General features: G+C 29.4%; 1 protein-coding gene across 3 annotated transcripts in view; it reads right to left on the bottom strand.

Moving 5' to 3' along the window:
* The window catches only part of hlk (hulk), a 120,102-nt gene that overhangs the window by 55,110 nt on the left and 41,798 nt on the right, over positions 1-23,194 (bottom strand). For all 3 annotated transcript variants that reach the window (XM_085826550.1, XM_085826551.1, XM_085826552.1), the window contains 15 exons: positions 22,565-22,750; positions 20,830-20,961; positions 18,565-18,747; positions 12,541-12,672; positions 11,647-11,832; positions 11,429-11,560; positions 11,104-11,289; positions 8,282-8,422; positions 7,090-7,272; positions 6,288-6,425; positions 5,925-6,107; positions 4,147-4,278; positions 1,810-1,992; positions 1,536-1,676; positions 1,242-1,433 (listed from right to left, as the gene is read on the bottom strand). In XM_085826550.1, the coding sequence (XP_085682676.1) occupies positions 1,242-1,433; positions 1,536-1,676; positions 1,810-1,992; positions 4,147-4,278; positions 5,925-6,107; positions 6,288-6,425; positions 7,090-7,272; positions 8,282-8,422; positions 11,104-11,289; positions 11,429-11,560; positions 11,647-11,832; positions 12,541-12,672; positions 18,565-18,747; positions 20,830-20,961; positions 22,565-22,750 (2,430 nt within the window). The remainder of the gene's footprint in view (positions 1-1,241; positions 1,434-1,535; positions 1,677-1,809; positions 1,993-4,146; positions 4,279-5,924; positions 6,108-6,287; positions 6,426-7,089; positions 7,273-8,281; positions 8,423-11,103; positions 11,290-11,428; positions 11,561-11,646; positions 11,833-12,540; positions 12,673-18,564; positions 18,748-20,829; positions 20,962-22,564; positions 22,751-23,194) is intronic.

Raw genomic sequence — 23,194 nt, 5'->3', positions numbered from 1 at the left:
CAGAAAAAGTCCGATTCTGTGTCAAAATACCTACGTTAGAACTATGCTATATATAAATCTAATATATATCCTATGTCGCTCTTTCGAAACGTGAAAAAGGCAATTTGAATTTTGTCAATCAGCCCAGTAGAATAAAGAATAACTGTCCCCCCTTTTTTTGTGCAGTATACACTGATAGCTTGTCCCAGGTTCCAACCCCGTGGAAGCATCACTTTCCTTGTGCAGACAGCTCTTAGGTGCTTTGCCATATTTAAATAACTTAACTAAATCTAAGATACACACCAATGAAATTTTGGAAAAGAAAGCAGAAAATCAAAAAATATTAATTTTTTTAATACAGAGCAAAGCTTGGATTTCTAAATTATTGTAGATTTGAATATTCTTAATTTGTGTATTTACTAAGAAGTGTCTATACACATGTAATAATGAATTTTAGCTCTTTAAATAATCCTCTTGCTGTATTTATTTGGAATTAACAATAAAACGATATTCTAATTTCTAACTTTTACTCGCACTTGCATGTAGTATTCCAAGCCATATTAATAGTTTGGCATTCATGCTAGAGTATTAATTCACAAACTAACAAAAATATTTAAAAAGTTACATATTTCTTAATATCTGCTGTTATGAGCTCTTCTGAATAGCTTGAGATAGCAAATAGTAATTAACCAATTTAAATTTATTTTAATTATACAATAAAGCTCTTAAATTGATTATAAAATAAGTTTAATTCACTTATCATTAATCAATATAGTTTCAGTTCATAAATACTTATATCTCTTTTTTAAATGCATTATTCTAATGAGTGTGCCCTCCATAAACAGACTATCAATAGTTGATTGCAATGGACAAACTAAACATCTATTGTGAACTCTGAAATCTCTCATATATATTTCTGTGGCATAGTAACTTGCCGCTTTTCTTTGTGTATCGTACTCCAAGGAAAAATTCTTGGAAAAACATGATGGATACAAAGCAATGTCTTCTGAAAAAGAGCAAGGCATGTAATGCTGTTCATATTTCATTTGATATTATTCATATAAGCTATCAGTTGCATTTAGAGAATCCTATACACGCTTTATGATGGTTTTATATGTTTCTTATTTGCTTAGTTTCTTGAAAAAGACATTTAAGAAAACTGAAATTCTGAAATTTTCTGGTTACGCTTTTTGGTTAGTTGAATACTAAATAGTTGGGTTTTTATGGTACATGTAATTTAAAACATACACATATATAAATACCTGCATAAATAATGGGCTCAGAGTCAGGTCCTCGGAAAAACAGAATGGCAGGAAATGCAAATACTCCATATTTTTTGGCAAAGCTACTATCATCAATTTTCACCACATGAATTCCTTCGGCTTCAGCTTCATCATCTATTTTCTCTAGTTCTTCTAATACTTTGGGACAAGTTTTGCAGCCAGCTTTTGCATCTAAGAAAGTACAGTAATTTCAAAAGTATAACTAAAATGGGGAAAAAGAGAGAGTTCTGTAACTGAATTGAATGAGATTCAATGGTACCTCTAAATACTTACAAAAGAAAACTGCAACATAATCAAATCTCTGCAGAACTCTTTCAAGAGTCCTTCTATTAACTTTTTCAATGATATCACTAACAGCCATATTTTCTGGACTAGTAAGAAATTCTAACACTTCATCCTCATCTTTTAGTTTTCCTGCACAATGGAAAAGTGTTAGGCATTGACACCGATAATTTTATAATTAAAAAATATAAAATTCATATTTTATGCCTTCTACAAAAAAAAAAAAAAAAAAAAAAAAAATTATTTAAAAGAATTATAAACATGCCTTGATATTTAAGAGGATTCCCATTTCGAAAGAAAATGAGACCAGGAGGATTTTTTATCCCATGCTTTTTAGCCATCAGCTTATCAGACATCTTAACAAGATGCACATCATATTCACTACAGTCGTCATCTATTTTTTCCAAGTGATGAGCAACATCTTCACTTTCTTTGTCATTTTCTGCATCTGTAACAAAATTTCATAAAAAAATATTTGCAATATATTACAGATGTATGCTAATGTGATTTGCATACCGCATTTTGATTTAACAGGATTCATAACCACATTTTAGTTAAAAAAATAAGCACTTATAAGCACTTTCAAGCACATTTTAAGATAAAAATAAGCACATATCTAATTACATTATACACAACTGCATAACCTTAAAAGAAAAATTAGACTTGTAATTTAAAATGTGAGAAATTCAGTATTTATTAAGAGAGAATGTAGTCTACAATGAAAGAGAAAAAAACTATGCAGAACTAAATTATATTACAAGATTTAATGATGAAATTTCAGTTCAAAATAGAGAAAAAAAACAATAATAAGGCATATTTATTATACTTGCTTGGCACCTAAAAATAAATACAATTTATTTTTCCACTCATAATAATATTCAAATAATTTAACTTCAATTCTGAACATTTTCTAAATTTTCATTGTATCACAGTTTTCCCTTAACAGATATTGCAAGCAAATGAATTTAAGTAAAAATAAGTAAAAAAAAAAAAAAAAAAAAAAAAAAAAAAAAGGAACTTTTCTGAAACCAGAAGACGGGAAATTGCTTCATGCAGTCATCCTTTAACAGTAAAAGTTTAACTAACTGGCATACTCGGAAATTGCCGAGTATCTGAAAATTCCAGATAGTCAAGTGTAACTAGTAAAAATGGAAGAGGAATAGACTGCAGTTGTTCTTTAGATTTTTCAGCTAAATAATGCTTTTGACATTTCGATATGTGCATTATATAAAAAATAGCCCAAATGGAACTGAAAAATAATCTACTTAGTAAGCCCAGTAAAACTCCTTTATCTCTGCGAAATATCGCAAGCATTATTGCACAATACATGCACCTTAATTCTTCTGCACATGATATTATGCAATCGGAATCAACAGCTGCTGGGATTAGGAGAATAAATAACTAAATAAAGGAAAACACCCCTTTGCTTTGTCTGGTTTTCACTGTCATGCAACCATGTGGCGTACTTATCATTGAGCAGGACGCTCTGTGCGATATCCCTGCCATACTCATATTGATTAATAAAGAGATTTATCAATCTGGTGTGTTTTCCATTCTAATTTTGAAGACTGCATTAAATTTCTTGGAATGGAATCATTCTTCGCTTGGGTTGGTAGACCGCAGAACTTTTAGTCCTTTTCAATCCAGGTTGAAAAGTGACCAAAAAAAAAAAAAAAAAGGTCCGTTGCTTGCTTTGCTGTGAACTTGCTGTGAACAGTTTCAACATTCAAGATTTTGAGAAAGGAGAGAACCCCCAACTTCCGTACTGTATAATGCATTAGCCCCCCCCCCAAAAAAAAGAATATTCAATTACTTTCACTATGCCATTCCGAATATTATTCCTTAGAAAAATAATCTGTGTTAGACCACACTTACACATTTTTTAAGTTTATCTATACTTCAGCAGTTACTGCAAATATATTATTATAAATATTCATACATATGCTCATAATATAAGCATACCAATCGTAATAAACACGAATGTGAACTGACCATGCATAATGAGAATGTAAATTAAAATCCTGATAGAAATTTAAACGCATGTAGTATTGGGTGGGAGCAAAAGAATACGGAATGTACTGGAATTTTCTACTGCTTTCGCAATTCTTTGACCAATAGAACGACGTACACCTGTCTGTACTCGCATGCACCAAAGGTTATGTTAATGCAGAGAAAGGGGCGAAAAGCTATTTCTGGGAGTATGATTCACCATCTGACATTCCATATAAGGAAGAAAAATGCTTATTTAGTTTTGGCTTTGGTACAGGGGAAAAAATGTACATTCGTTAAAAAAAAAAGGGGGGCACTAAATGCAAAAAAATTAGCACTAAAAACAAAAGCAATAAGTGCTTTAGAGAAAAAGGAAGCACCTATAAGCGCTTTTATATTTTATTTTCAATTATAAGGACTTATAAGCACTTGTAAGGACCGTTACAAACCCTGTTTAAACTACAAAAAACACACAAAATGCATTTTTAGAGAAATTTAATATTTCTCTGAAACTGTTGTTCAAATCTCTCTCTCTACATTACAGTTATAATGACAGTATACAAGAAAAGAAACATTACATATTATCAGACTAATACAATCTTTCATCACTCACAGAAAAATACAGCAAGAAATTCCTGATCTTCAATTAATTTGAATAACATTTCTCGATTGATGTTTTCTATAGTATCTTCATTTTTTTGTTTCATAAGCCACTCTAATACTCCATCTGAATTCATCATATCACCTGCAAATACATATTCTTTAAGCATAAATATATTTTCTTTAATTTCATATAACATATATCAAAGACAGAATTAAAGCATATAAAATTTAAAGAAAAACAATTAAATTAATATTTAATACAAAAATAATAATAGTAATGTTTATTTTTAAAATCATATTTTTTTAATTTATTTGATTCAAAATATTTCATACATATAAATTCATATTCATAAATTATGAAAGTAAAGCACACAATCATTTCACATACCCATGCATTTAAAATGAAACATTAAAACATTAAACTATTCTGCTGCCACAGGAGCCATTAGTATTTTTTAAAATTAAATCTTCTATAATAGTATTATTTCAATTAAACATAGAGAAAAATGAGCACTTTTTAATTTTATCACTTTTTCTGATTCTAGCAGCTAAATCACAAATTAATGGTAGTTTCATATGAAATTTAATGCAAAAAGGCTGGTTGTATTGAGTTTCGTGATTTTGCTATGTGAAACATAAAAATACAGCAACACTTCACTTTTACAAGATAACTTGTTGCCTAGAGCAAGCTATAAAAAATGCATATTTGTGAAATAAAGTTTTAATCCAAATTTTGTGATAATATTATTCCATTTGGCAATAAAATATGGATAAGGAAATATTTACCAAAATATTCTCAGCTTAGGACATTCCATTCACATATCTGAGTAAGATTAATTACTTATCTTAAAAAAGGACATATAGTAATAGATTTTTCATGTTAATGAAATTAAGCTTCTTCATAATTTAATTATATGATTTTAATTCTCCGTAACTTTTAACACTGTAGAAGAAGTAATAAGTTACAGCAAATATTTTTTGAAGCTTTTAAATTAATTTTATAAAGTAAAACATGTTAATTGGCTTAGAATGCTTAGTAATAACACAGCCTATGAATATTAATGATAAAGCAAGAATGCTTAGTAATAACACAGCCTATGAATATTAACAATAAAGCAATTATCTAGCATATGCAAGTATACTAGTTTGGGATTTTTTTTCCAAAATCATTCCTTAGTCATCAGAAATGCTACTTTTGAAAGAAAAAAAAAAAAAAAAAAAAAAAAAAAAAAAAAAAAAAAACAGACTAAACAGATATGATGATACTATGCTAATTCCCTCTACAAGGTATTTTTGTCATACATATTTTGTTGGAATGAAAGAATTTTGCATTTTGTTCATGAAAATAGAAATACATTTTAGATGTAGAATCTTTGAAATAAAACATGATGATCAAAAAATAAAATTCTCTCACTTACACTACAGTAAATTCATATCTGCTGTACATGAAAATAACAGAATAATTATATAAGAGTTTATAATTATAGGATCAAATATTGCGAATTATATTTATTATACGAATTTTGCTAATTTTCAACACTAAAACATTTTATCTTTCAAGCAATTTGAATGAGTTATAACAGATACTAATTTCTTTCATATGATTTTGTACTCAACTAATTACTATAAAATCGAAATTTATAATAACACAAATGACTAACGATACCACAATACTAATCATTAAATTTAATGCTACAATTTACTTAATAAAATCTACAGCAAAATTTTGAAAATGTACCTTACAATTTTCATTTTGATTTATTTACTTCTTTGAAATGAGTTTCATACCTGCAAATATGCTCGGTATTTGATGCTCAAAGTAAACAAGGCTTGGAAATTCAATGACACCAAGTTCTTCAGCAAGTCTCACGTCATCCGTTTTCACAAAATGTATCCCATGGCGATCAGTATCATCATCAATTTTTTCTAGCTCATGAATAATAACCTCACATTCAGAGCACCCTTTTTCATCTGAAGAAACATTCAACATTTGTAAGTTTGTAAAAATGTACTTAATTAGATTTATAACATTTTAACATTTAGGCTATAACATCCTACAGATTTAAATAACAAATTGAAGTAGCACATAAAAATATAATAAATATATGAAAATTAAAAAATACAACAGATAAATAAAACTTCATTACTTACAGAAATAAACTACTATGTGATCAACGTCATCCAAAAGAACATCCAACATCTTTTTATCAACATACTCAATAACATCATCCTTTTTCTGTTTGTTTTCAATAAGCCATTTTAAAGCCTTGTCTTCATCTATTAAGTCACCTTTAAATATGAAAGCATATTTCGCACTTTAAAACTTGAAAACATTTCAAATGTAATGGCATTTTGAAACATATCATAAAATATTATCATTAAAATGCAAGAAATAACTGAATGAACTAAAATTTAAATCACTACTTTAAAAATAATCACTGGTATATTAATTCATATTTTATTGTCACAAACAAATTCAGTATATCAAGTAACAGTCTTTGATTTACAAACTGCTGACTCTGCACTAAAAAAAAAAAAAAAAAAAAAAAAAAAAAAAAAATTATTTAACATAATTAAAAATTAATAAACAAACACATTTATTTCTCAGATTTTTAAACAGCTCCCATCAAAAAATATTAGAGAAGGATGCAACACACTGTAAGTTATAAATAAATGCATTTAAACATCGAAATAACTGCTCTCACAATCAGCATTATGTGGGAGGGGGATCTAGTAGTAGGGTATTAAAAATAACATAAAAAATTATCAAATATAAGTGCAAAATTAAAACCAATATATTAAATGTACACCCCAGAAAATGAAATAAATTTACATATGAAATGCAGCTGGAAGGAAATACATATAATTTTATTCAAGATGCAAAATGCTTTTGAAACAGTAATATACTTCCTGGTTTAAATTAAAGAAATTTGTAATTAAAAACAATTCTCACCTTCATAAAACTGTGGAAATCTCTTCCGAAAGAAAACTAGTGTTGGAAAAGTAACAATGCTATATTCTTCTGTGATCTCAGGATCAGAAATTTTCACAAAATCAATATCATAAGCTTCAGCGTCATCATCTATATTTTCCAACTCAGCTAAAACTTTTTCACAATCAGGATTTCCTTCTTGATCTGTAAGATAAATAAAAAAATGTCTACTTCATATATTAATAGAAGTCAATATTTCTATGCAGGGACACATTTAGATCTTGGAAGTAAAATGTATTTTATAGTTCCTTGTAAACTTCCATAGTTTTTGCAATTCATCACAAGATGAAGCATTTCATAACCAACGTTTTTTTGTACAAACCTAGTTACCTTATTTCATATCTACGTGGTGACCTTTCTTGTCTTTTGGTATGTCCACACAGTGCCTACTCAAAGCTATCCAGAAAATTTTAGAAGATATAATAATAATAATAAGGCAGAGAATAAGTACTGTTGGATGCAGTTCTTAATTTCAAATTACATGTGCATGATTTAAGTACAGAAAGAAAACATTTTAAAGAAATTATTAGCTTATATACTGGATATATAAGAAATTAATGAGATTTTTATGAAAATAAATTGAAATATTATGAATAAAAATAAAGTATATACTTAAATAACTTAACAACACACGAGGCATTAATTTTTGTACCTCCTTGTCGTGAATCTTTTATTTTATACCATCCTTTAGGATTCTCATTCATGCTACTAACTTACTGTGTTTTAACTAAACCTTTATTTTATATATCAAAAAAGGTAGCTTGGGTTTGGATAGTAAAATGAGCAATTTAATGAATCCCAGCAAAGGTACTAATGCAGATTCTGATGTGAAAAGTTTCACTCAGAAACAGAGAAACAGCACTTAAAAACGATAATCCCTTCTTTCAATTTTAAAAGCTCTTACTACCAACTACTTTTTTTATAATTTCATATTTAAGTTATAATCAGGAATGCAATACAGTGATATACACAATTCATGGATGATGGTAAGAAATGGCTCCATGCCAAGAAGGAAACTATCTTTCATGACATGATACACAAATTTGCAACAAGCAAACATGAAATGCAAAGTTAGCCCAAGTTTCAAAGAATAATATTCAAATCTATCAAAAAGCCAGTATATAGAATTGAATTAATAAAAGCTTTGCATTACAAAATAAAACTGCCACATAAGGAGAAGTGTCAAGGAGCTTGTCAAGCATTCTTGTGTTTACTTCATCAATCTTATCAGGAATATCCAAAGCTTCTTCACTTGTGACCCATGAAAGGAGAGCATCCTCATCTTTAAGGTCACCTGAAAGTAAAACAAATATGGAATTATATAATTTTTTTTTGTAGAAAAATTTTTTTTTTCATAGCTACATAGTTGAATAGATGCTAACCTCAAATATGAAATTTACTGAATTATAATGAATTAGTACATACAGCTCAATTTCAAATTATCATCCTAATTTCAAAATAGAACACATAAAATGATGTTTATAAGAAAATCTCCTGCTCAGCCTTTTATACGCAAATAACCAGGGTTGTAACTAGAGATTTGGGCTCCCCTCCTTTTTTGTTTTTCACAAATTTAACCTCTTTTCTTTTTTTTATGTGGGTGATCATTTTCATAATAATTAAAGTAACTTTGTATCAAATGAAAAACTTTAATCAAATGAAAATTTTTAAATATCTAACTGATGTGTGCTATCATATATGTTGTACGAATGAGCTCCTGTTACAGTTCGTAAAACTGAGAAGCATAAGAGAGAAGAACATGAACAAACGTAATGGGACACATAGCATATTATTATAGCAATTAAGACTTTTAATCAAAATTTCCAAGATTAGAATTAACATCGAATAATATTACACATTAATCATTTACAGTAAGCGCCACTTAATGCAATTAAATTTGTCCATGGTTATTTAGATAACATTAAATGATGAGAAAAAATATCCTTCAAACTAGAAACCAAATTTAACAAATACAAAAATATCAAGAAACATATAAATAGGTATGTTCACGTTATTTTAATTAGAAACACACAAAAGTTTGTTTACGAACGTTTCATAATATCTTTTATGCAGTTCTTTTATGAACTGTTCATAACACTTCAGGGTTCACTGATGTCCCTAACCTAAAAATTTGGAAGGCATCCCCCACTGGAAGAGAACATAACAATGTAAAATTTTAAATTCAGTGAAAAAGCACCTTTGTCACAGATGTTTTCAGGGAATTAAAAAAAAATTCTGCAAGAAGAATAAAGTCTCATGTCTCACTAGCTTCAAAATCAATAGTTATTCAAACTCTATGTCCAGCTGAGGCTGCCTTTTTGTCTAATTTTAAATGGTTGACTGAAATCAAAACCAAGCTGTTTGGTGACTTAACTCTTGGCAATTTTTATAATCTGTTTTGAACTTATTTGGTGACTATACTTCAGTTTTGAAAAAATCATTTTATAATAGTTTGATCTTATTAACCAAGTGATGCATTATGAGTCACAATAAGTAATGCATTTTTCAGGTTTTCATACATAAACGGGCAGGATATCGGCAAATCGATAACAATAACGAAATAATAACATTAACTGTGATCACATTAAGTGGCAACTAAAGCACTTGCCATTTTGCATGCAAATATTTTAAATGTAACAGTGTTCAAGATTGTTGATATTAATTAGACCTCTTCAGGAACTGATAAAATGCTTGTTTAGATCTACATTCAGTGAAATTGTTTATGCCTTTAAATTTCTTCCCTTAAATTTTTAGGTAATTTTTCATTGCTCTTTTGTAATATTTAAAACCTTGAAATTGCTAACTTGTTAGTTTGTTAAGTTAAAATGAGATTATTTCTTTTCAAAATAAGTTGCTAACAATTTTTTCCTTGGGCACAAATATTTTCTTTACAGGAATCAATTTGATAAGAATAATAATTCTATGCAAATGTTACATTATTAATGAAATCAAAATGGATTTGAAAACTCCTAATCAGAACTTATATTGTATAATTTGGTTTCAAAGGAAAATGATATAATACAACAATGTTTTGCACAAGAAAGTGAATTAAACAGGCAGAAGGGGATTAAGACATAAGTTACGATCTTAAACAATATCTATTACACTGTTTTCTTAAAAATCATACACAAACACACACACAAAAAGAGAGAATTAAAATCTAAACAAGATTTTGAAGTTAAACCACAAAACTAGCAAGATATGCATAATATATTTCCCGACATAAAAACAGAAAAATATCACTAAAGCAAACGTTTTAAGTATTGAAGGTCTACCACCAATAAAAACAGACAGAAACTCTTAAAAAGGATTTAAAAGAAATCTGACATACTTCTAAGGTAGTATAAAACTATAATTCAAAGATCTTCAGCATGGGTTAGAAACGCGAAAATTTACTACGGAACAAATAAAGAAAACTGATTAATTTCCAAATAAGTTGAGAACTTTAATCATGTAAATCACAAAAGAAAATTATATCATGATGCATACACCACAAGTACATTAAAAATTAGGTAAGATTCAGATAATCCATAAAGACATGAATGTTCAAATGAGAAATAAATGCCAGAATAGCAACAATACATGCAGCTGAGAGAAAAGAGAACCATCCAAAAAGATGAGGCACAGAATTTTGTACAAAATGTGAGGTTACACACAAGTATGTAAGATAGTAGAAGACATAAATATGGCAAGGACAGTTACATTATAGTATACACAGAATGAAAGTGATAACTCACTTTTAAATGGTGTTTTCTAATCTGGCTTACCATTCGCTTTTACAATGCTAACAATATGACACTCACCACTTTTACATAATCCGATCGTTAGATAAGGGTAATAAAAATGGAATTGAATGTTTTTAAGAAGACTTATACATAAATTAATTATATGCAAGAAAAGATGGTTTACTGCATGATGGTTACACACATATTATCACTAATTTTTTAAACAGCACAATTAATAAATAAAATTTACCTTTATAAACAATGGGTACACCATTTCGAAACAAAACTACAGCAGGAAATTTGCTGAGTTTGGCTTGTTTTTTTGCTACAGTCATGTCATCAGTAGTCACAAACATAATTCCATGGTCATCTGTGTCATCATCTATGTTTTCAAGTTCATGTAATATTTTTTCACACTCTGGACACTCATTAGGAGCTAGATTTATGATGAATTTTGCAATAAAAATTAGATTATGGTAAGTACACTAACTAAAATCACAAAGAGCATGTTTCCAACACAAGCAAGATTTTCCATCATATAAGTCACTATTAAATTCACAGCATAAAATGCTTACCAAAGAACACAAGAACATATTCATATTCCTTTATCATATCTTCAAGAATTTCATCAGTTACTTCTTCGATAGTATCTTCTTCCTTTTGTTTAATTATCCAAGCAAGAACATCTTCTTCCTTCATTAGATCACCTATATATTAAAAGTGAGAGTGAAGTAAATATCAAAGTAAAAGAAAAAATAGCAATATTAAATAAAGTTCAAATAAGCAAATCTACCTTCATATACACTGGGAATCTTATTTTCAAAATAAACTAAAATAGGCAATTCATCGAGAATGCCATATTCTTTAGCAACAGAATCATCATCAATGCGAACAAATGGTATGCCATGCCGATCTGTATCATCGTCAATATTCTCCAGCTCACGCAAAATTTGGGCACTGATATTTGCATCTTTGTCATCTAGAAGATACATAAAAAATTTTTATTTACTTACATTGCTTTCAAACGTAGTTAATATTGAGTATATGAGAATACAGCCATATTTTCATAAATGCTGAACTGAAACAATAAATTTATGAAAGGAATTTTTACAAATAATGAATGAAATGATAATGGCTTCATTCCTGAAGTATCTGACATATTCAAAGCAAAAACGAGAAAAGGACATTGTTATGATGAAGTAAATAGAAAATATTTTCAAAACTACAAAAAGATTATTTCCAAATATGCAGCAAACAGTGTAATTATATTAGGCAAAGTATCTCATCACAACATAGACATTCCTTAAAATGCAAGGAAAAAAGATTTTTCAGTTTTGGGTAACTAAAAAATTATTCCTAAGAAAACTGAAACACTGAAAACAAAACTTTCAGCTGTGATTTCAAAAGTACAGTAATCAATTTTACACTGCATCTGTGCTGCTGATGTTCAATTGAGGCATAAAAAATTGATGACACAATTGTATAAACAGTGTTTCAATACTATTTTGTCATGTAATATGGATCATAATTAACTTTTAAATCAAATGTTCACTTTTACAAATAATCTCCCACACACACACACACACACACAAAAAAAAAAAAAAAAAAAAAAAAAAAAGGGAAGCTGCAATTTATGAGTAACTTCATTTAACTTGCATCATAACATATTTAATAAAGTTTCACTCACAAAAGAAAACTGCAACATATGGGTAATTTTCAATTAAATTGTCCAGGGCATGTTCATTCACATCTTCAATCTCATCATTTGCCAGCTGGTCAATTAAAAACTGCAAGACTTCCTCTTCCTTCATCAGATTTCCTAAAATGGAAAAAAAGCATATTGAATGAGTATATAAATATATATGAATGTATGAAAAACTAAACATATTGAAACTTTGCCTTAAATTCCAAAACTCTGACTGTTTTATTATATCCTTTTCTTTCCTTTAAAAAAAAAGTAAAATTTTCACTTACTGCAAATGCAAAATATCAATGTAACTAGCAACTAGCATACAAATTATAATAATCATTGCACTTGCAATACGTGCATATCAAAATATATGTAAAAACTGAAACAATTAAACATATCTGATAAAACAAGGATTAATTTCAGCTTAGATCTGACATTATGCAGCTTAAACCTACATGACACTGTTGATTTCAAGCATAACTATTTCAATATTAGCAGGAACCTGACAAAGCCCAAACATTGAATAACCTTAAGAGAAGCACTGAAAACATTCATGCTTCTTTATATATAATAGTATAATTCATAAATATAATAACTACATTATTAATATTTCATGAATTTCAGGTCTGAATATTACTTTTTTTTTATATACATTTTTAACTGCATAATCCACCTGCAAACTTCTTGGATTGTGCATTTCCTACCAATCCCAGGAAATTATCAAATGATAAAATGTACAATAATTACAATCACATCTCAACTTTCTTCCAATTAGTTGAAAGAAATATGGAATTCTTTAGAGCTAATATAAGCCATTAAGAAGATTTCAATAACAGAATAGCAAAATTAAAGAAAATTTCTCTTCAAATAATGTAATTGCCATCAAGCATCATTTTACATAGGTACTTGCAGATATTTTTAGTAATTTTCCTTATTCACCAAATTTGGCAGTAGTAGGCCATTTTCTATTCCTTTAACCCCTTAACTGCCGCGGAAAACACACAAGATTCATTTCCCAGTCCCCGTTTTTTCACATAGGCGCGCGTACTTATGCAATGTATTAGGGGGAAAATAAGTGCAAGTCTTACTTTCTAAAAACTGTTTACTTTCACAAAATAAAGAATAAAAGAAAAAAAAAAATGAATGCACAAAATTCAATATTTTGAGTAAAAGCATAATAAAAAGATGTAAGTATAATAAAAATGATGTTTTTATAATAAAAAAGATCCCTAAAATGGAGTTTCGATCAATTCATTTTTACACCAGTAAAGTGTAATATCAGGTTTCAGTGTTATACCTTGTGAAATCAGTATGCCTAAAAAAACATATATTTCTTCTGAACTGGTTGAATGCCATGATTTTCTTCTTGATTTTTTGTTTGCAAGGTGTTAGTTCATATACTCGTCCTCAAAACGGCTAGTTTCAGTAAAAATATGAAGCACAAGCAGTTCATCAAAAAATAATTCAAGAAAGATAAATGGGTTTGAAACATCCGTTATATCTTTCTTTATTCCTGGAACCTACTACAAAAAGTAAACAAAAATGGAGGACACAAAATTAAAAAAAAAATATGTTTTACTCAAACAACACCAGCCAATACCGCACAGTCATTACTTTCACCGCTTTCTCCAATTTCTCCCCATTTCTCTGAAATATTATCCTCCTTTGCATCATTTGTCAAGGTCATTGTCGTGTTGCATTCCAAAGCTTTGCGAATAATTTTATGGGTAGCAACGTAAAGTTCGGAAGGATGTATATACAGCGGCTCCCAAAAGTGTTCGTACACTTATGAGTTTCATTGAAATAGGGCTCTATTCATTAGTTAAAAGTAAACTTTCTGAATGAGATTTTAATAATAAGATCTATATTCGTAACAAAATTACATGAAATATTTTTGAAATATAGCAAAACTTTATTTTTGAAAAATTAATAATAAAAAATAACAAACATTTTATCTCACAAAAGTCTTCATACACTTCAAAAAAATCTTGACATATTAGTAAATATTTTCATTTTTTGTTGAATTAATATTTAGTAGGATATCCCTCAGCATCCACAACAGCTTTTAAACATCTGGGAATAGATTTTACTAGTTTTTTTGTAATTCCTGTATCAATGTTTATCATGACTTCTATCATGATTGTTTTGATAGAAGTCATGATCGTGTTTCGTTTTGATGTCGTGTTTTCACACTCTAACCTCCAGTTCTTTCCAGATGTGTTCTATGAGGTTTAAATCTGGCGACTGAGGTGGTGTTTTCAAAACCTGTGGACAATTACAGGAACACCACAGGCGAACATTGAAAGGCGTATGCTTAGGATAGTTATCATGATTAAAAAGAAAGCTGTTTCCAATACCCAAATTTTGGGCTGATAATTTTAAATTGTCTCTTAAATATTTAAATAAAGAGAATGCTTCATTAAGCCATCAATAAATACCAAATTACCTAGTCCTGATGCTGCCATGCACCCCCCCCCACACAAGAACACCTCCACCACTATGCTTAACTGTTCCAACTAAATTCTTAGAATGAAGTTCCTTATATTTTCTTCTTCATACAGTTATTTGACCATCGGAACCAAAAATGTTAAATTTGCTTTCATCAGCAAATAGGACATTATTCCAGTACGTTTCAGGTGTATTTATCATTGATTTTGCGAATGAAAGGCCTAAGCTTTCTGTTTTTCTGACTAACAAAAAAAGTTTTACAGGCAGAATGCCCATGTAATCCAGCTTCTCTGAGAACTCGTTGAATAGTTTCAGGTGAAGTAGAAAATTTTGCCAAAAATTCTGCAGAAACTTTTACAGCACTCAAACGTGGGCTTTCACAAATTTTCTAATAATAAATCTCTCATCACACTTAGTTAACTTTCTCGGTCGACCTTTTCTTACCTTGTTTTCAATGCGATTTTCTTCTTTAAAACATTTTATCACATACTGCACTGTAGAGTGGGATAAATTAATTAATTTAGCAATATTTCAAATTGATTTACCTCTACTATGGTGAAAATATATCAATTTTAAAATGCTGTTTGTAATTTCTTTATGACTGTGACCCATTTTTCAATAATAAATAGAACGTTATGAAGTAAACAGTAAACAATTAAAGCAAACGATTTTTTAAATGCCACCACAATACAAAAATTTAAAAAAGCGGCAAACGATAATTCTAATTTTAATTTTATCCAAAAATATTTCAGTGTACAAAGACTTTTGTGAGATAAAATGTTTGTCATTTTTTTATTATTAATTTCTTAAAAATAAAGTTTTGCTATATTTTAAAAGTATTTCATGTAATTTTGTTACGAATAGATTATGGATCTTAGTATTAAAATCTCATTCAGAAAGTTCACTTTTAATTAATGGATAGAGCCCTATTTCAATGAAAATCATAAGTGTACGAACACTTTTGGAAGCCACTGTATATGCCTAGGGCAGTTAACGCACTGGCTGAGCAAGGTGTATATATATGCCCACGCCAGTTAAGGAAGGGGTTAAGCCAAATGTTACTTTAAAGGATGCCATCTGAAAGAACCTCAGAGATATGCAATGACAAGACGAAAGACAGCCCCAAAGTTGAGTTCTATTAAGTCATCGAAAAAAGGTCTATGAATGCGTCCAGAAATGCATTGAAAGAAATTTATACAGAAAACTGTAGTCTTCAGCTATTGACGATTTATGAATCCAGTCTTCAAACTTTGTAGATGTAATATACATGTTAAGAGACAATACCTTTCTTAAGCTATGAAACTATATATTATAAATAGTGTTAATCACATTACTAATATATTTGCATTTCACCATAAATTTTAAGGGGAAAACCCCACAGTTTTAAGTTCTCATATTGAATGAATACAATATGTATTTGAAAAGTTTGGTGAATGGCATAATATGTCGAAAGCAGCATGAGCCCATCACATGCACATGCCTATCCAAAATTACGATGAGAAGCACCACATAGCATTAAGCACACAGGGCTGACAGGGTAAAGAATTGCAGGCAATCAAAAATAGTATGAGGAACAGTATCATAGAGCAATACAACAAGTGAACAACAAATTCTGTTAAAGCTTGGGAAAAGTTATGATACTAGTACATGGAATGTTGAGTCAAGTGTATAAGATAAAAGTTGTAAGTAGAAAATGTGTTTATGATAGGTTGCAATGATTTTGTAATGGGGAAAAAAAATGATTCGGAACATGACATGTTCAGTTTGCTGTCAACAAATGGAACCACAAACATGATCAAGCAAGAATGACATATGCTGGCACAAGATCAGTTATTGATTCTATGACAGATGATGGAACAGTTGAGTATTAACACAGACATAGAGCATATTACCACTTATGAAGTGGAAGTTTAGTTCCTAATCCGTCATATAAGCTGAAAAATAAACAGAAAGCAAAATGTAGAGAAATGTCAGATCTAATTATAATGGGTGGCCAAGATGCCTCATGTCTGTAAAACACTGTCACATGCATGAGCTCTGCTGTAATAAGTTCAATCTGGAATTTAAGCAGTAACTCATGAAGCAGCATTCACCATCTTCTCTGCATTCCAAAATGAGTTGCCTGCAGAAATTCAAGTAAGCAACAAAATAATGTTGATTAAAATTTTTAAAAATTATGGCATCATCCAAAAGGAAATCATTTCTAAGTATCAAATCATGAATATGACATTCTATGAGAAGTTCTGAAATAGTTGCTATCACACATCCAGTATTTTTGGCCAGAGATGCAAAAAACTGGACATGGGATATTCCTGCATGATAATCACCTGTTCAATGTATGATTCATATATGCTGATTTTGGGGTCAACTAGAAGTATGTCTTCTTGATCACCTACCATACTTCCCTGATCTGGCATCTCCAAAGTTGTTTCCTTATCTGAAGAAGTTCCTAAAAGAAGCATGTTTTGCACATGTTGGCCATCCAAACCCTTGCAAGATCAGTTCTGAAATCAGTTCCTACACAGGTCTTTGCTGACAGTTTTCAAAAGCTTTATATAAATAATAAGAAATGTTTATGTGGTGCATGGTGGTTATTTTGAAGACCAATAAATTTAATTTTTACTTATCTTCTGTTTTTTGTTTGCTTGTTTCCCAGTAACCTACATGGTAACACTAAACTTCCTGCTCGCTCTCAAAGAGGGTCATGAAAAGTGTTTGAATACATTTGCCATCCAAGAACATGTGAGAGTGATTATAAAAACAGTTCCTTAGGGGACCTTCAATGACAGTTTCAAGAAGCTTTATAAATGCTACAAAAGTGTGTTGTGGCAGACAGAAGTAATTTTTAAGGTGAATATAATCAATTTGTACTTTCTGGTACTATTTACCAAATTTTTTAAGATGCCATTCTTACACATTTCCCATTGGTGGACACTCACAGGATCATGGCCTTTATCATGACCAGGGAGTGCTTGCTACATAGGAGTGTATTGGTCTCTTTTTTCCACAGACCAAGGACTCAGGAAACTGTCCAGTAAGAGAAAATGTCTCCTAAAGTGGAGTATCCTTAAATGGAGGTTTACAAAAATGAAATGTTACATTTATTTCACAATCTCACAAACATTTGTTGACAGAGTGGTGCAAAATTTGATTTATAGTTAAGTGACGAGTATGAAAGCACACACATCACCAGGAATTTTCAACTTCAGCCTTGCCAAGGGAAGTCCAAAAATTGGATACAGATCAACTTTAAAATGGAATAACCTTCAATAAGTCAGTAAATGAGAAATAAATGCGCCAAATGCCCCACCTGTTTTACATTTCTCCTGTTTTCCATTTATCATAATTCTACTAGCAAACTCATGAACAACTGTGAATATAGAAACTGAAATTTGCATGCTATATGTAGTTTGTTGCTAATTCTGCTTGATTCTTTTTTTTTTTTTTTTTAGTTTGCCTCTTACTTACAAAGAGGTGCCAGATACCACAGCTAATTCCATATAAAGAAAAATACAATAATTTCTAAGAAAAGAAAGTATTATCAAAAAGAAAAGAAAATCAAAAATAACATACCTTCATAAACTATAGGACTTCCTTCTTTAAAAAACATAAGAGCTGGTAATTTTTTCAACCCATACTTCTGAGCAGCAGAAAAATTATCATTTTTCACAATAAGAATATCGTATCGATCAGCTTCATCATCTATAGTTTCTAATTCTTTTAGAACTTTCGCACTCTTCTTTGATTTGTGATCATCTAAGAAAAAAATTTCAATAACGCATAAATTAATTGTTGATTTGCTCTGAAACTCACAGAGTATTATTAAATGGGTTTAAACAATTCAAAAACTTTAATTTGTCAATAATTAATACTTTCCTCTGTATTAGCCTTTCACACCTAGAAACATTATAACCTCAAAATTAAAAGAAACTGGTTGGTAATATTTTTAAAATGTATAGCATAATACAGAAATCAGTAATGCAACTATTCATTTTTAAATCTGAAAACATTATGAAACTTATATAAACTCTCTCTTGACTAACCAAAACATAATCAGTACAGTATGAAATCTAAATCTCTACTCATAAAATGCTACTGTAAACTTTCTAGCATTCTGACAGGATTAAAATAGTCTATATATCAGAACTGAAATTCAGTTTTGCATTGATTTATTATTTAAAAAGAAAAACATCTAACAGGAAAAAATGTATTAATAAATATTTCACTCTGTTGCATAACATTAAAAGCACAGAACTTTGCTAGTTTGCTAAATTTTGATATACTAAATGTAACAAAGGTTTACCTAATTATTAAACTAAAATAAATTACTCAGTTTCGACCATATAACATAAAAATTTCATAAATAATTGGGGAAACAACACAAATTATTGCATTTTTGACCATATAAATTCAAACTTAAAATTTTACAGGAATAAACAGGAAAACTGAACTATTGATTTAGCTTTTCATCTTATGTATTACAAAAGATCACATAAAGGAACAACAAAAGTAAATTTATGCTATTACATTAAATAGTATATGGATTGGATTATCAATTTATGGAAATTTCAGAAAGTTTTATTATAACCATACATGTAAAAATAATTCTCAAAAACAGAAAGATGAGTTCAGTTGATAATGGCAAAGTACAGTAGGATTATCAGCCAAAGGGAAAGGATGCCTTCGTGGATTACATTCTAAGGGCAACTTGCTTGTATATTTGTTACACATAGGGACAACTATGAAAACACCCATCCAGCCAGCCCGCTTGCCTGGAATCAAACACTACCAATGTTCCTCAGAAATGGAAAGATCAAGAAAGATGTGTCAGTTGCAATAATAATGGGTAATGATAATAACTTTCAGGATGAAAAAGTCTGAAAATAATTAAAAAAAATTCTAATATAAAAGCACTTGATATTTTTACCCACACTATCAATAATGCTCAACCTTTTTAACTTCAATTATTGTACACTAGAGGCTGGAGCAACTGTGACCTTTCTTGAACAGAAGTAGTGGTTCTGGAAAATTCTAAAACTCGACTCCTACACGTTTCAAAGGTAGCAGGAAGTTTAATAAAACATCCTATAACAGATTTCATATAATCCGAAGTTCCATTTTTACATTTCACCATCACCAAGATTATAAATATAGTTGCATCATAATTTAATGACACTATTTTCAACTACAAAATACAATTTGCAAGCCTACTCCTAAAACTAAAACACTAGAAACTCTTTTTGCATTACAATGGCTATGCACCTATAAGAGCATAAACATCATATGCAAGTTCAGTGCTGTTGCTACAGTGATATGCAAAATCAGTTCCATCTGTCACCAGCATCAACTACCCCCCCCCCAAAATACCAATACTCAACCATTTGAAAATCTTGGCCAATAAGCCAGTCCCAATTATGAATAGTATCATATTATATAAGGCTGTATTTCATATTACTACTAAATGTCTACATTACTGCTAAATGTTATCAGCAAAAATGTCCCTATATTAATAGCCACATGTGCAGAAACAACAGGCTCCCAGAACAAAATCAAATTATTTCAAGTTTACATGCAATATTTATATTCTTTATTCACTTTACAATAATATATTAACATGAAGAATTTACTTTTAAAATCTTAGCATTTCATAAACATTTTAATTATCTGATTAAGTATGAGCTACATTTGTGGATAGTTTTAACAAAAGTTGGTTTATTAAACTGATTTATATGCTTATATAGTATTATATAAGAACCATAATATCATAGGAATATATACATTTGTGCTGCAGAATGCTAAACTAAAGGGAATATTATGCTAAATATTTTAAACACTTACAAAATAAAACAGCCACAAACTGATTATGTTCAATCAGGTTATAAAGAATTTTCTCTGTAACTTCTTCAATGCCATCAGATGTTAACTGTAAGTGCAGCCATTTCCATACTTGCTGTTCATTAGTAAGATCACCTATAAAGAACCTCAGATAAATTTCATTTTTCAAAATAAATAACAATAGCCCCCCCTGCCGAAAAAAAGGAAGTATAAATCCTAAAACACTGAAACAAAAACATTATTATTAATAAGCATTTTATTGAGGTGAAAACATAACAATTAAAAAGTACTTAAAATGTGTCAGCAGACAATTTACAACTTCTTTTACAAACCATCATTTACTTATCTATAAATCATGATGAAGCATTTTTTCCCTTGTAATAAAAAGTGTTTCTTATAATACAAAATACACTCGCATTTATTCAGTGGGCTAAGGATCAAAGCACTTTATAAAACCAAAATGCATATTAAGCATTTAAGTTCATAAATGTACTCTGCTTGCAAAAGTACACAGAATTTAAATAGCACACCTCATATAAAAGCAATCTTATCAACGTTATTAGACCACCATACAGCCTTACGGAAAATGACTTTCTCCTGCCAATTAGTAAATAATTAATCCTCTTTCTGTTATAACAACGAATTGAGACATACTATCGGCCAATTTATATCATATCTTGATAGGAATAGCTAGCATTCCATTTCAAAAACTGTTACCAAAGATGACAACAAAGACGGCTGTTTTGTTGAATTTCACATTCAATCAACCCAGTTCATCATCAAGATTAAGATTTCATGCTCAAAATTTCATCTAACTCTCAGGAATATACTTCTGCATGCACTATGCACTGTGACAGGAAGCTTGATCATACTGCAAGCAACAAGGACCAAAGAACACACAGCAGAAAAAATTGAATTGTACTTAACATCATGGAGAATTTCAATCTGATAATTTCTAAGAAAACAAACCAAGACACCTCAAGCAAAATCAAGCCTATACCAAAAGTTCTTCAAACAAAGTCATTGTTTAATATGAATGTTCATGCTATTTCTCCAGCACAAGAATAATAATAATTTTTTTAAAAATTTCTATTGCACGTAAACATTTTTCATGAATACTCCATAAATCTTCCGCTTTTAGTTTAATAATCATTTTTTGTGCGTTACACAATTTGTCTCTGAAGAAAGAACTATGATTTTTATCTTTTATCATTTTTTTCATTTATGATCATAAAAAGTAAATAATGAGTAAATCAAATGGACAAAATGAAAAATTTGTCTTGGTATAACAATGAAATTTTTGCTACTCTGCACGGTTAAAAAATGCTTGGAAAATGTGGTGACAATTCAATAAAATGGCTTAGTGACAATTCAATAAAAAATAAATTTCATTGTTTTCAATCCATTTTAAAGGCTCAGTTATGTGGCAAATTTAAATAAATTAAGTAATTAAAAATTGAAAAGAGGTATAACATATATCATGACAATTCATTTTCTCAGCAATACAGTTCATAAAGATATAATAATCTTTATCAAAATAATGTTCTTCTCATATTCTTTTTGCATGAACATACAAAAATTACATCTAAAATAAATTTAGTATACACGCATGTGAAGGAATACATAAATTTATTTAGTAAATATTTCATAAAATATTCAATGCTAGAAATGCCAATTTTATTCAAATACCCACAAATACTATCAAAAAATAAAAATAATTTCACATCAATAAACAAACCTTGGTAAACAGATGGAACTTTCTTCTCAAAATACACCAAAACAGGTAAATCAGCATCAAATCCATATTCAGCTGCGAGTTCTTTATCATCAATTCGAACAAAAGGCATTCCTTGCTCATCAGCTTCATCATCAATATTCTCTAATTCCCTAAGAACATCTTTTGACCTGCGATCATTCTTATCATCTACAGGAATAATGAAGATTTTAAGTAACAACAATTTCAATCATTTGTTTATTATAAATAATAGTTTAATGCTTTTTTTTGTATTACATTTAAGGATTCAGTTCTCTACTTGCAATTAAGGAATTACAAAACAAAATTAAGAATTAAAATGTAAATATGTATACTATACAACAGATTACAAATAATTTGTTATATACAAATTTCAAAACATGCAGTTTGAAATCACTCTTTTTGGCCTATGCTATAAAAAATATTTAAATACAGCATTTCTAAAACTGCAGTGATACATACTTAATTGTACATTCAGAGTTGGCAAGAAACTAGAAATTGTGCCCCAATGATCATTATAAAGTTTGCCCGTGTGACATCACATGACATACAGACAACAGAGAAAATAAAGACCTTTCTATTTAACACCTTGAAGTACTTGTAAAGTACTAGGGG

This window comes from Stegodyphus dumicola, chromosome 11, assembly GCF_044657685.1.
Source record: "Stegodyphus dumicola isolate Sdum_Otavi_A_Nest chromosome 11, ASM4465768v1".
NCBI classification, from domain to species: Eukaryota; Metazoa; Arthropoda; class Arachnida; order Araneae; family Eresidae; genus Stegodyphus; species Stegodyphus dumicola.
This window is presented reverse-complemented; position numbering and strand designations above follow the sequence as displayed.